Source organism: Pyrus communis, chromosome 2, assembly GCF_041283825.1.
Source record: "Pyrus communis isolate YQ-2024b chromosome 2, ASM4128382v1, whole genome shotgun sequence".
NCBI lineage: Eukaryota > Viridiplantae > Streptophyta > Magnoliopsida > Rosales > Rosaceae > Pyrus > Pyrus communis.
In genome coordinates, this window is record NC_142566.1 from 25,427,501 (window position 1) to 25,441,947 (window position 14,447).

A 14,447-nucleotide genomic window follows, 5' to 3' on the forward strand; every position below is an offset into this window, starting at 1 on the left:
CTTATGCAGTTGGTATGATGAGTCGGTACATGAAAAATCCAAAGAAGCCTCACTTGGAAGCAGTTCGACGAATACTAAGATATGTGAAGAGTACAATTGACTATGGTCTTTTGTACAAGAAAGGTGAAGACTGCAAGTTAGTTGGTTACTGTGATGCTGACTATGCGGGAGATCATGACACCAGGAGATCAACAACTGGGTATGTGTTTAAGCTTGGTTCTGGAACCATCTCTTGGTGTAGCAAGAGACAGCCAACGGTATCTTTGTCAACCACAGAAGCAGAGTATAGAGCAGCAGCAATGGCAGCTCAAGAGAATGCATGGCTGGTACAGTTGATGAGTGATCTACATCAACCAGTAGATTATCCAGTACCATTGTACTGTGATAACCAATCGGCAATTCGCTTGGCGGAAAATCCAATCTTTCATGCAAGAACTAAACATGTGGAAGTGCACTACCACTTTATCAGAGAAAAGGTTCTACAAGAAGAGATTGAGATGAGACAGGTCAAGACGAATGATCAAGTTGCGGACTTGTTCACAAAAAGTTTAAGTACAGGCAAGCTCGAAAATTTTCGCTGTCTGCTCAGCACAGTGCAAAGAATGAGAGCTGACATTGAGGGGGAGTGTTGAGAATCAATGTCAATTGTAGGTGAAGTAGGTGGATGTTGTAAGTGAAGTAAGTGTGTGAGGTTGGTGAAGTAAGTGTGTGAGGTTGGTGAAGTAAGTGGAGGTTGTAGGTGAAGTAGGTGGATGTTGTAGGTGAAGTAAGTGTGTGGTGTAGCTTTCATTTGGTTTGCTATAAATACCCAAGTCCTCAAGCATTGTAAATCATCCAAGGAGAAACAAAGCCTAGAGCTAAATAAGAAAAGTTTTGCTAATTAGTTTGTTTTGTGAGCTTTCTTTAAGAGTGTGCTCTATTTTCTTCTTCTTGGGATCATTAGAGTTATCTTGGATACTCTTCTTATTCAACATAGGTTTCTTTCCCGGAACAGTAATTCATGATCTGTTCCTTAGTTCCATTTGGTTTGCAAAATCATAGACTATCTAGCCTTGTGGAAGAACATTAATTATTTTGCTTTCATAATATTTTTTGGAACAGGACTTTAGGCTTTTGTGGAAATTAAGCTTTTAGTCCTTTATGTGTAATTAGAAGTAAAATTGCAAGTGTTTACAGTCCGTGGCCATTCTGTATAACTTGCAACATTCAACGTGCATTCGAATATGTTCTAAGGCGTGTTGCGCATGGTTGTTATGGTGCAGATACACTTTTGTAGAAGGCTGTGTTTCTTCTCACTTTGTCCAGGTTCTCTCAACTAACACAGTTTTATGAGACCAATTTTGTGGAAGGTAATCTGTTTAGTCAATATGTAACTTTTTTCTTCAATCTTTCATCCTTGAATAAAATCATGTCGAGTTTTCTAGAATACGTTAATCACAGATAAATTTGATTAGTATTTCAGCTCACTTAAGAAGGGAATCCAGTAAGAGATTTGGATTAAGAGCGGAGATCAATCCCAGTGCAACGAAAACTTGGACGCGAAAATAACAGATTTCAGTATTTTCATTGTTTTTTCCAGTGATAATGAGACTCGTGTGGTGACATCAATCATGGAGAATTCCAAATCCATTGCGGACCAAAAAAAAAAAAAAAAGGATGAGATATTCGAGTTGTGCGCATGAATTATACGGGTTTTTCGGACCCTGTTCCACCAATGAGCTTTGTTTTATTGTGAGCTGGTTTCACCCCAAACTTGTTTTGATTTCGGTAGTTCAAATTAGATCCAACGTGCTATATTTGATCTGCACGTAAGGTCGGCATGAAAAATAGCCTCTTTGAGGAGCAAATAGCACGCTTCACTTCAATGATGCTAAGTGTCCAATTCTCCATCAGATCCAACGGTCCACACAATTCATGGTTAGAAAGAACGAGAGTCGAACATTGAGCACAAAAGAAACTTATAACTCTAGTGGTTAAGAGCATACATTTAGTACTTACAACTGAAATCTTGTGTTCGGTTTTGTCTTCCAACACTCATGAACCTTACAAATAGGCAAACAATCAGTGATCAACACAACTAGTAATAAAATATGCTAATTAGAAAGACCATTTTTTTTTAATCGGATCTGCATCAATCAAAAGACAAATAAGTGGTTACCACCATTCATGTCATGCATGTGACCGTGCCAACTAGTAATAAAAAAATGCAAATTAGACTTGAAACCATGGGCGCACCCACCATAGCCGACTGCCAACTACTAAATCGAATTTATTAGTGATTTTGTTTGAATTTGCTGTGATATCACAATCATATTACATAATTACTCAATCTCTTCCTCCGATGCTCATTGTCAATCACACACACCAATAATAACATTTTAATTATATATTCATTTTGTCTTTGGTTATAAATCGACCCCATGTCAAAATTTTCTTTGATAATGTCGATTTCAATGGACGTAAATTGATATTGACAACAAGCGAATTAAAATTAATTTCGTGCTGTCTTTCTATCTTTAATACTCTTTCTTTTTTAACATTTTAATAAAACACAATCAAAGAAGCAAAAATAAAATAAATTATTAAAAAAAAAAGAATTGTCATGGCATATGCGTTCATAATGGTGATTTATGTTTATAATATTTACAAAGCAAGAATGGACGGGTGGATCGTACGTATGCACTCAAAAACGATAATGACATTTTGTGAATAGTAAATATGAGTTTACGCGTACCTGCAGGCGACTAATCACAAAACTCCTCTTGTCGGCAATAATTTTAAATACTTAATTTGGATGGAAAATGCAATTTATAATTCAAGTATACACAATTTCTTTCTTTCCAATGCTAGAAGCCAAACATGTCAATTTACATATGGCAGACCAAACATCTCTGTTTTTCTTTAATTTCTCTGTAGGTTCATATATATTTGTTGTGCTCCCATATTAATAATGCTATTTCTACGTGAAAATATTGAAAAACTAAAACCAAAAGTTCAAAGTTAAAAGCCAGAAACCAAAAGTCACTTTTTTTGTAATGTTAGACTCTCTCCAATGGAGAGCCTAAACAAAATATTTATAATAGTACAATCTCTAAATAGGAAGGCAAAAAGTTTTTTAAGAGTCGAAATTAAAGTCTTTAAAATATTCCAATATTTTTTTTGGTCGACAGGTATTTCAATATATAAAATCTCGCTAAATACTTCAAAAAAAAAATCTCAAATGTGAAAATTGTATAGTGCGCCTCTGTTGATTTTGTGCAGAAAAGGGACCCACACCAGCTGGTTTTTCTTTTACCTTGTTTGTTGATCCCACCCACGTGAAATTTTCATTTTGGTTTTTCACGTAATTTTTTTTTTTAATTGTTGAAAGCTAAGGTAGAGATATTTTTTTAGTTTTTCCATACATGAATAATAATTTTTCAATATTTTTGTTTTTATATTAATCTGAAAATTACACTATAACAACTTTTCATAAAAAACAATATTCTTTCAAAGATCCGAATATTTCTTTAAAATCTTTAAATAAGCTCTCAGAGATAGTGGTGGAAGTTCCTAAATAGGGATCCGGAGAGCATTCTTGTCCATTTTATCTCAATTTAATGTAAATATATTGTTGTATGAAATATTGTTCAAACTAAACCATCCAAGAGGTTGTCATTTAATATTATGATCTAACGGTTTTTTTTTTTACTTATAAATAATAGGTTTTAAGTTTGAATTTCATGAATGACGAGTTCGATACAAATTTATACTACACCCCAATCCAAAAAGTTTTGATTTAACTTTTAGCTATGTACATATATCGTCGTATAAAAATCAATCTAAGAAGTTTGGTATGACTTTTATAATGAAAAAAATGCAATTTTAGGTTGAACTAAATCAAACTATAATTAGTTTGGTTTGATTTCGTTGGATTTGACGTATTTATAAACTGCTAAAACCAAACCAATTTAAACGCTTATGTGTAGTGTTGGAGACGAATTCCTAGCATTCGATTGTAATAGCTACCACATTTTCTCGTTTGGTTTAGATTTACCATAGTCAATGAAAAAGGTAAAAACATGAATGTAAATTACTAGCCAATTTGATGTATAAGAGACAAGTTTCTAGTTCGATTGTGTAAAAGAAAACACATTTTATGTGAAAGTCTTATTTACACAATCATTTTTATTTCTAACACATTTTTGTTAATTTTGTATAATTATTCTCTTTCAATTCATTCAGTAAAATTAAGAATGAAAAGTAGAGTTAAATATGTAAATATCATTGCCTATGCGAAATCATGTTGAAGATGAAGTGACAGGACCGGGTAGGGTTGAATAGTCATCAGCACCGAGTCCTGACTAAAATCCACGGGTTGGTTTCCATACTTTATCCATGTCATCCTGTTTATGTGGTCACAGTTAAATCACGTTAATATTTTTTATTTTTATTAATTTTTGTTTTATTATTTCTATAAAAAAAATTAATATAAAATATTAATGTGACTTAACCGTGACCACACATTACAGGAAGGTATGAAAAAAGTATGAAAATGGAAAAGCAAACAATCCATCTCCAATAAATATTGACTAATCAAAATAATTTAATCCAATAAATGAGTCACTGCGTGAAAAGTGCTCATACTCACCAAGCCAAGTTCACAAGTGTAAAGTGGCATCAATTATAGGGGTCCTATCATCTTCTATCTTTTTAGCTTTTATATGAATAATGACAGATAATTAATTTTTAGAGCATATTTGCTAATAAAATGGGTTTATATTTTTATTTTTTTCTTCCATAAATGATATAACCTTCATTAAGAGAAAATGTGTGAGTTTAACAATAATGTTGTTCAATTTTATCATTGATAAGAATCGAATCTAATATTTCTTACTTACAAATAAATAAAAAAATCATTAAATCATATTACTAAATAACATGATATTCTTTTTTGTCCTTTCAATTCAATCCTCATTACTTTATTAAAGTCGGCCTCCACTATTGAATAAAGTTGTTTAGAAAGAATCTTTGCTGATAAGAAGGGTTAATATTGCTCTTGAACACTATGATGACGCTCGCAGGTGTAAAGTGGCGTCAATTATAAGGTCCTTTTTGAGAAGAGTAAAATGTAAAAATAAAGAGTAAAGTAAATAGTATTAGGATTAACTTTTTAATATAAAAATATATTTTTTCATTAAAATAAATATTACCGTGAGTTTTTCGTTAAATCAGCATTCTTCTTTTACCACATTTTCTTGAATTATTGTGCCTTTCATTCATCTTATTCGCTCTTCTTGTGTCCTTCCTTGGCTTTCTCCCAGTTCTCTGCCTTCTACTACTCTCTAATCTCCCTTTGTCGCACGAGTATGGATGTGCTACAAGGTATCATCACTTACCCGGTGGAGGGAATACTGAAGTCGGTCGGTTCAGTTGCTGCTCAAGAAATCGGTCTTTTCCGAGGATTCAAAAAAGAAGCAACTGAGCTTGCTGTATCGTTAGAGGAAATTGAAGAGTACTTAGGCGATGTTGCCCACCAACCACATGATCGGGGCGTGGCAGTCAGAAACTGGGTCAAGAAACTGAAAGACGTAGCTCATGATGCCGATGACGTCTTGGCGGACATCAACTACGAAGTTCTCCGTCGTAAAGCAGAAATTCAAAACCACATGAAGAAGAAGGTACTTAACTTCTTTTCGCTCTCCAATCCCATTTTATTTCGTCAAAAGATGGCACACAAGATTAAGAACATCAACGCGTCACTGGCGGTTCTCAAGGGTGATGCATCTCGGATTCACTTGGTTGCAAGGAGAGTAGATCAAACCCCTCCTCCAATTATGAGCAACAGAGAAACCGTCTCAAGCTTCCGTCAGGATGAGAAGATCATTGGAAGGGAGAAGACTGTGTCGAATATCATTGCAACCTTGATCGAGTCCAAGAATCAGGAAGAGTACCTCTCAGTTAAGGCCATTGTGGGAATGGGAGGACTCGGAAAGACGACTTTGGCAAAATCAATATTCAACGATGATGCCATTGGTGGACATTTCCAGGAAAAAATGTGGGTGTGTGTATCCAACCCTTTTGACGTTAATTCGATTCTAAATCGGATGTTAGAATCCCTTAACTCGAACAGGACAGGATTTACAAGTCAGGAAGCATTGCTGAATAACCTCAAAGAAAGGTTGACAGGGAAGAGATATATGCTGATACTCGATGATGTTTGGAATGAAGATGAGGATTTATGGAGCAGTTTTACGGATTGTTTGTCGATGCTCAATTCTGGTCCCGGAAGCATTGCCATCGTTACAACCCGCAGTGCTATGGTTGCATCAACCACGGGGACAATGCCGAAGTGTGATTTGGAGCTCCTGTCAAAGGAGGATTGCTGGTCCATATTAAAGGGTGAAGCATTACCAAATGGTAATGCTCGTTCTCTAGATTCAGATCAAGAGGGCATTGGAAGGGCGATAGCTGAAAAGTGTGCCGGTGTACCATTGGTGGCAAAGGTATGTCTATTGTCATTTCCCCCTTGCTATCTTTTATTTGGTTTTTTATTTTAGTAACATAAATATATAAAAAAATGGATTAAGACGACGAATAAAAGAATGCTATATAAAAAAATGTTATGCATAAAGTCGTATAAACTAATGTTAAAGTATAAACTATACAAATAAGGGAGTAAATTTGATTACATCAACAGTATTACTCTAAATTTTCTTAAAGGAGAAAACATAGACTCGGCTTTGAATCCTCTATTTCTTTTAGCCACAGAGGTTTGAGGTCAATACGATTGAATAGCAAATTAACTACACAAACAGAAGAAACCCTATCAAACCCAACAGAATTGTTCTCCTATAATACAATTACCAAGAAAATGATGGTCACCCACCATTCGATCTTAATCTAATGGTTGGTGCTCATTTAAATTTTTTGCTGTATTTTTCCTCTACCATTGGATTAAAGTTCTAACGGTGAGTGACAATCATTTTCTTAGTCATTGAAGTCTAGGAAAACAGGACTCTCAAACCCAATAAGATTTAATCCAAGTGTCATTAAAGCATAATTGTTTTAATCATAGAGAAAGATGATGCTAATTGATAACGATTATGACCCAAATTGTTTTTCATGTCAAGTTTCTCTTTGCAATTTTATGCTAGGGAGTAGGGAAACCATATTTTGTAGACCGCATGATGTAGCGATTGATAGTTGGATTCTTTCTTTAATGATTTGAATAATGAGTCCAACCATCAACTAACACATCATGTGGTCTATGAATATGATTGAAGTAGTTGGTCTCTCTAGCATTACTCTAATATCCCATATTGAATTAATCAATCGAATGGGAAAAAAAAACATCTCGGTTTTGTCAAATACGTTTACCTAAAATAGGTATTAAACGATTAAGGAGTAGTTCATAAATAAGTTTGTAATATGAGACATTAATTACACACAAAAATGGGTCGCCAATCGAAGACATAGATTGGTGGCTTTCTCCATAAAGGATTAGTTTGCAGAATTAGGGTAATGTATGACTATGATTTTTACTATTCTACTCTTAACGGGAATTGGGCTAGGTCATGTTTGAGTATGATTTCAAACTCAAACAAATTCAAAACGTTATCCTCATTCATATGAGTTGAACTTAAAACGTTTTAGTTTGCTAATATAAGTACAATTAAATAATCAACAGAATCGCCCTTATAAAAAACCTTAACTTGGTATATTTAATTTTGGCCGAACATTTTAAAAAGAAAATTGCATGAAAAACATAATAATGAGCTTTTAAAGGATCAATTTGTTTATAATATATATATATATATATATATGTTTGTATATTTCAACGATTTAACCGTCTATTTTTATGTCTTTCCTCAAATATCATCTCTACAAAAGATCACCCAAATCTGAAGTCGTATAACTGTTGGATCAAATTTAGTGTTTCTTTAATAAAAGGCGAAAGAATAGTTCGCTCTATGCTCACCATGCAGCTGTGTAAATTTAATGTTTCTTTATAGTTCGCTATAAAAAATGTGGATCAAAACGCTCCTTCAAAATACTACCTTCCTAGTGCATTGTTACAAATTGTTCAATTACTCGGTTATCATAAGTACTAAATTAACACTTATATTTAAATGATCTAACCAAGTATCCTTGAGTTTAATTCCAAGACTAATTCTTACTTGGCTCGCAAGTCTCCTTGGTATTTCTCTTCTAACAAGCAAAAATATTGGAGAGCAATCTTGCAATTCTGATCGATACAAAACGAAGTTGAGTTTAATGCATCTTTGTTTTGCTCATCACTCTATTCAAAATTCAATGAAGCTATAATTTGGGATTGTTATTTTGCTAATCACCTTTTTATATTATAAAATATATAGAAACTAACTAACTTATGTATCAACAGGTTTTAGGAAGCCTAATGCATTCTAAAAATAGTAGGCGTGAATGGTCGTCAATTCTAGAAAGTAATATATGGGAATTACCAAATGAAGATCAGAAAATCATGTCGGTCTTGAAGTTGAGTTTTGATAATTTAACACCGTCATCATTGAAGCAATGTTTTGCATATTGCTCAATGTTTGTGAAAGATTTTGAAATTGAAAAAGATGACTTGGTCCAGCTCTGGATGGCTCAAGGATATCTCCATTCTTCTCCCAACATAAGTATGGAGGATATAGGCAATGACTATTTTAATATTCTATTGCAAAACTCCTTATTTCAAGATGCTAGAGAAGATAAGTACGGCATTATTACGAAATGCAAGATGCATGATCTGGTGCATGATCTTGCAGAAAAAGCATTCAAATCTGAAAGCTTGACACGAGACTTGGATCAGATGGATGATGATGAAATTGAGATTCAGCATGTTGCGCATATTTCTTCCACTACAATTGAAAGAATTCCAAAAGGGAGTGTTGAGAGATTGCGGTCGCTGTTTGTTGATTGCAAGGTCTCTAGTAACACCTTTCAAAGGTTTAAGGGTTTACGGATGTTGAATTTATTCGATGCCGAAATTGAGGAGTTGCCCAATTCAATTGGAAAGTTGAAACGCTTGAGGTATCTTAACATTTCTCGGACAGGAATAAAAGAACTCCCCAAATCTATTGGCAAGCTCTGTAATCTTCAGACGTTAAAAATGTGTACATACATGCTTGAAACGTTTCCTAAGGAAATGGAAAATTTGATCAACTTAAGACATGTTGATTTCAAGGATGTGGAAGTTCCATTTGGGATGACAAGATTGACTCATCTGCAAACGCTACCTTCTTTTAAATTGGATAGAGCAAGGCGTCATAGACTTGATGAGCTAGGTGGGTTAAATGAACTGAAAGGGAAATTAGTTATTGGATCATTGGAATTTGTGAGGGACAAGGAAGAAGCAATGAAATCAAAATTAGTGGAAAAGGCAAACCTACGAAAATTGATATTAAAATGGGGGGAAGAAAGAAATGGCAATTTTCTTGACGAGGATATTCTTGAAGGACTTCAACCGCACCCCAACTTAGAAAGCTTGACGATTGAGGAATTCAAGGGTACTAAATTTGCATCTTGGATGATGAGAAATTGTCGAGTAACCAATCTCCGTCATTTGATAATTAGGAGATGTGAGAAATTGTTGAGCTTGTGTTGTGGGTTAGAATATTGCCCCTCGCTTGAGACGGTGAACATTGATGATTGCGGCAATCTAGAATCCTTCCAAATTTCACCATCCCAATCTCTTCAGGAGTTGAAAATAGTTGGTTGCCCAAAGCTAAGATGCACTTCAATTCAGAGTCTGCCCTCACTCCGTGATTTGGTTATTAAGAGGTGCACTACTCTCAAGGGGGACTTGTCTTTAAACGGTTGCACATCCCTCCGTGAATTGAGAATTGAAGACTGCGATGGATTCACAAGTATACTGAGTGGGCTCCATTCTTGTACTAGTCTTCGCACACTGGATATTTATAATTGTCGAAATTTGAGGACTTTGTCGGGTCATGGGCTACAAACCCCCGTCTCTCTTGAGCATATGGTAATAAGCGATTGCCCTAATCTAGAGGCTATTCCCAGTTTAGACAACCTCACGTCCCTCACTAAGTTGATTATTTGGGACTGTGATGGATTAATAAGTCTACCGAGTGGGCTTGCATCCTGCACATCTCTTACCCATTTGAGTGTCAGCAATTGCCCTAATCTAGAGGCTATTCCCGGTTTGGACAACCTCACGTCCCTCACTGAATTAAGGGTCGACTTCTGCGACAATTTGATATCTCTGGCGGATCACAATGTGTCCAGCTTACAATCTCTTTCCTCTTTAGATTTATCTTATTGTGGGAAATTACAATATCTGCCCAAGGGGCTGCACTCTCTATCTCGTTTGGAAAAGTTGTCTCTCGGTCCATTCTACGAGGAGCTCGATTCTTTTCCGGATTTTCAGGTCCCATCGAATGAATTAAGATTGTACGGGTGGCCCAAGCTCAAGTCTCTGCCTCAGCAAATTCAACACTCTGCTTCTCTAACTATGTTGGAAATTTGGAAATTCGATGGTCTGGAGGCTCTTCCAGAGTGGTTGGGCAACCTTACATCTCTTACTAAGTTGGCAATTCGGCAATGTGAGAACCTGATGCATCTGCCTACGGTCGAAGCTATGCAACGCCTAACCAAATTGCAGACCCTAGTGATTTATTCGTGTCCCCAACTGGAAGAAAGATGCGTCATGGACAGCGGCCCAGAATGGCCAAAGATTTCTCGCATTCCATTTCGGAGGTAATTTTTATTTTTGGAGCCCTTATTTTTATCTCCAATCAATTATGCATGTATATTTTGTTCAAAATTCTTCATTCACTCTCGTTTTCTGCAGTATTTATTGATGATTCAAAAGGCTCTTACCAGAGTGATGACGGAACCTCTCATGAATCGACCATCTATCTATTCACCGCTGTGGGAATCTCAAGTATCTATCGGCACTGGGGAAGCCAATCCAAATTTTACTGTTGCGTAAAATTTATCGCATTTCCCAGAGTCAAGTGTAGGTTTCTTTCCCGAAACAGCAATTCATGATTTGTTCTCTTCTCTTGTATTTTAGCCTCGTGGAAGAACATTAATTTTTTTTGCAACTGTTTACGAGTCTGCGGTTATTCTGTATATGTTATAATGTTCAAATATGTTCTAAGGCATGTTGCGCATGGTTGTTACTTGTTATGGTGCAGATGTACTTTTGTACAAGGTTGTGTTTCTTCTCACTGTGTGCACGTCCTCTCAACTTACACAGTTTTATTAGACCAATTTTATGGAAGGTAATCTGTTTAGTCAATATGTAACTTCTTTGTTCAAAGCTTTCATCCTTAAATAAAACCATGTCAAGTTATCTAGAATACATTAATCACAGATAAATTGGATTTGTATTTCAGCTCACTTAAGAAGGGATTCCAGTAAGAGAATTGCATTAGGAGAGGAGAGCAAGCGCAGCACAACGGAAACTTAGATGCAAAAAATAGCTGATTTTGGTCTGTCCATGGTTTTTTTTTTCCAGTGATAATGAGACTTGTGTGGTGAATTGGTCATGGGTAGAGCGGGTTATCTTTCCAGCTTGGAATTTCTTTCCTCTCTATCTTTCTAGCTTGGAGTTCCCATGGAACCCGAAGCCAGTGAGCTCCCAAAAGGCCTCGTGCTAGGTAGAGATGGGAATATACATTTAAGGATCACCTCCCCTGAGCGATGTGGGATCTCACATTGTTAATTTGTCAAATTGAGAATAAAATTCTAGAAATTCTTTCGTCTGAAACATGGAGGTGTTGGAAGAGGGGAGTGGAGTCATTATGTAGAGTAGGTAAGCTTTAATGTGTCTAGGACCGCATGGACATGTGATTCGGATGCCGGATTCCAAACGCTAGCTAGAGGAGGATGAGGAAGAGAGAAACTAGGACAACAAGCTAAAGCAAACAGTTGAAAATTTGACAGATGGATAATAAAGAGGAATTTGGATCCCCTCCTGACATTAGTGTTCAGAGCTTAAACATCAGAAAATTTGGGCCCTTTGTGTGAAAGAGACATTGAAGTCTTTAGATTATGTAAAGTGAGGCAGCATATGAGTTAATTAGTACTATCGAATTCGATTTAAGTGGTCCAAATTACCTGTTGGTTGAGCTTCGAACCATAAAATCCATATCTGTCCATAAAAGAGGTTTAGAAAGCTTGACTTTGTATGACTGACGCTATATTTATTTATTTTATTTTATTAAAAGAAAATTAATGAAAAGTTAAAAAAAAAAAAAAAAACTTTAGTTGTTCAAAAAAAAAAACTTTAGTTTTAATGAAAAATAACAAATAAAGATGTAGTGAATAGTTTTTTTTTAATGAGAAGGAGAGAATGGTCAATGTTGGTGTTTGAGGAAGCACGCAGGTTTCATGCATTTGTAATTAAAACACCAAATAGTAGCCATTTGATCAAATTGACATGTATACATAATGAAATTAAAATTGTTTTCCTTTTATATACAAGAATATTTTCTAATAGAAACTCGACATTCAACATATAACAATTAAGTAACAAACACATTTTTTTTCAACAAAAAAGTTATCAAATTTATCATTTATGTGAGTCGAATATGATGTCTCTCATTTGAAAATGATTTCAAAAGCAGGCTAAATTGCACAAGTTTCATGCATTTGTTGTCTCACTGATATAATAACCGATAACGGATTGCCAATGGCATAAAACATTACTCACTACTTGACTTCTCACACATAAGAGTCATTCTCTCTTACATATTATAATATGGCACATACAGATAAAATAACTCATTAAAATACCAAATGTAATATCTAACGACATACATAAAAGTTGAGAGGGTTTTAATATGAAAATATGATTGGCAATGGCATGAAACTGAACATGATATGAATTAGTTGGCCTTCCAGCCTTGAACAATATCCAACTCATTTGGCTCTACTCTATGAAAAATCTCCTCCCTCCCGGTCCAATTCTTCACTCTCTCAAAATTTCAATGCCATCAATCAAACTTTTATAGCCTATCACATTGATGGGAAAATAGCCTCTTGAGGAGCAAATAGTATGTTTCATTTCAGTGATGCATAAGGTGTTCAATTTCCCATCTGATCGAAAGTTCCAAACTATTCATGGTTAAAAAAAAAACGAGAGTCGAACATTGGCCGCAAAATGAGCTTATAACTGTAGTAGTTAAGAGCATGTATTCAGTAGACAACTGGTGCTTGTGTTAGATTTTCTCTTCTCACAAATAGGCACACAATTATTGATCAATACAACTAGTAATTAACTGCAAATTAGACCAATTTTTGAATCCGGATTTGCAGCAATCTAAAGGCAAATAGGTGGTTACCACCATTCATGTCATGCATGTGACCCTGCCCTTTGTGTTAAGATCGTCTTCGGACTCCTTTGCTCAAAGCTCAAAGATCCGGATTGTTCAAAAGAGAGATTCAGAACCTTGATTTGTGTGAGATGAGCCAGTAAAATGAGCTAATGAGGGCCATAAAATTTAAAATGACTAGTCTGGATCTTCGAGTCCGTCGACTCCAAACATAGAAATTCAAACAGGATCTCAGTTTCTTTGATCACATTGTAAGAATATGAGTATGAGATAGAGAAGTTTTGGGACCGGCTATATGTATTCAGTTTGATAGAAAAGTCTTGTTAATAAGAGGAATGATGATCCTTGACAAAGAAGGATTTTGTATAGCATTGAGATCAGTTCTTATGGAACAAAGAAACAAGTATTTGTTTCCTATAAGGATTTTAATAGGGAATCCTATCTGTTATGGAAAAGACTATATGTATATATATAGTGGTCTCTCTTCTCATAGAACACACGCTCATATTGGGACTTAAACCTATTTGTAAGTCGAGTTCTTGATCATCTGAGAGAGAAGAGAAGGTTCACTGAAAAGCTTGGTGTCATGGCTTCAAGTTCTGGAACTGCTGCAGGTATGCTTTTCTTCTTGGTTCTCTCATACATGAATTCTAGTTAATTCTTTTCAGGTTGTAGTTCATGTTTTAGTCTTGTTTAGTAATTCACTGCTAGCGCACATGTCATCAATATTTGTAGTCATAACTTGAAATAATTTCTTGAATTTTAGTCCATTCTGTCACCATCGTACTCATGCTTTCAGCATAATAAATTAAACTATGTAAACACATCAGACTGGAAATATATTAATTGGTACTGCTGAATCCAAAAGTTTGGCTTTCGAACCCATCGGCGCACGATAGCGACTGGCAACTACTAACTCGATTTCATTAGTGACTTGGTTTGACGGTAACCTCAATTTGCTGGGATATAAGACTACATAATTACTCAATTTCTTCCTCCTCTTTCTCCGATGGTCTTTGACAATCACGCACACCAACAATATTATTTTATTTATATATTCACTTTGTCTTTGGTTAAAAATGGACCCCATGTCTAAATTTTATCTGATAAGGGAGATTTCAGTGGACATAAACTGAT

At 35.3% G+C, this 14,447-nt stretch overlaps 1 protein-coding gene, 1 long non-coding RNA gene and 1 pseudogene across 6 annotated transcripts in view; all 3 read left to right on the plus strand.

Moving 5' to 3' along the window:
- The window catches only part of LOC148698821 (uncharacterized), a 3,079-nt pseudogene extending 2,246 nt beyond the window's left edge, over positions 1-833 (plus strand).
- Positions 1-1,868, plus strand: part of LOC148698820 (uncharacterized) — an 8,026-nt gene extending 6,158 nt beyond the window's left edge. Inside the window, exons 9-10 of the long non-coding RNA XR_015958589.1 lie at positions 1,263-1,349; positions 1,463-1,868. This is a non-coding gene — a long non-coding RNA (uncharacterized LOC148698820). The remainder of the gene's footprint in view (positions 1-1,262; positions 1,350-1,462) is intronic.
- Positions 1,869-5,232: 3,364 nt separating this feature from the next.
- Positions 5,233-12,089, plus strand: LOC137746992 (putative disease resistance protein RGA3). Of its 5 annotated transcripts, none has more exons than XR_015958586.1 (5): positions 5,233-6,485; positions 8,384-10,725; positions 10,820-10,987; positions 11,169-11,255; positions 11,370-12,089. XR_015958586.1 is itself a non-coding variant. In XM_088689389.1 (4 exons), exons 1-4 carry the CDS (start codon positions 5,349-5,351, stop codon positions 11,631-11,633), a joined length of 3,708 nt encoding a protein of 1,235 aa, XP_088545515.1. In that variant the 5' UTR covers positions 5,233-5,348; the 3' UTR covers positions 11,634-12,089. The 5 variants fall into 5 exon arrangements, 3 of the variants coding, with proteins under 3 accessions (XP_088545515.1, XP_088545519.1, XP_088545523.1); XR_015958587.1 differs by having other exon boundaries at positions 11,492-11,554; XM_088689389.1 differs by lacking the exon at positions 10,820-10,987 and having other exon boundaries at positions 11,492-12,089.
- The last annotated feature ends 2,358 nt before the right edge of the window (positions 12,090-14,447 follow it).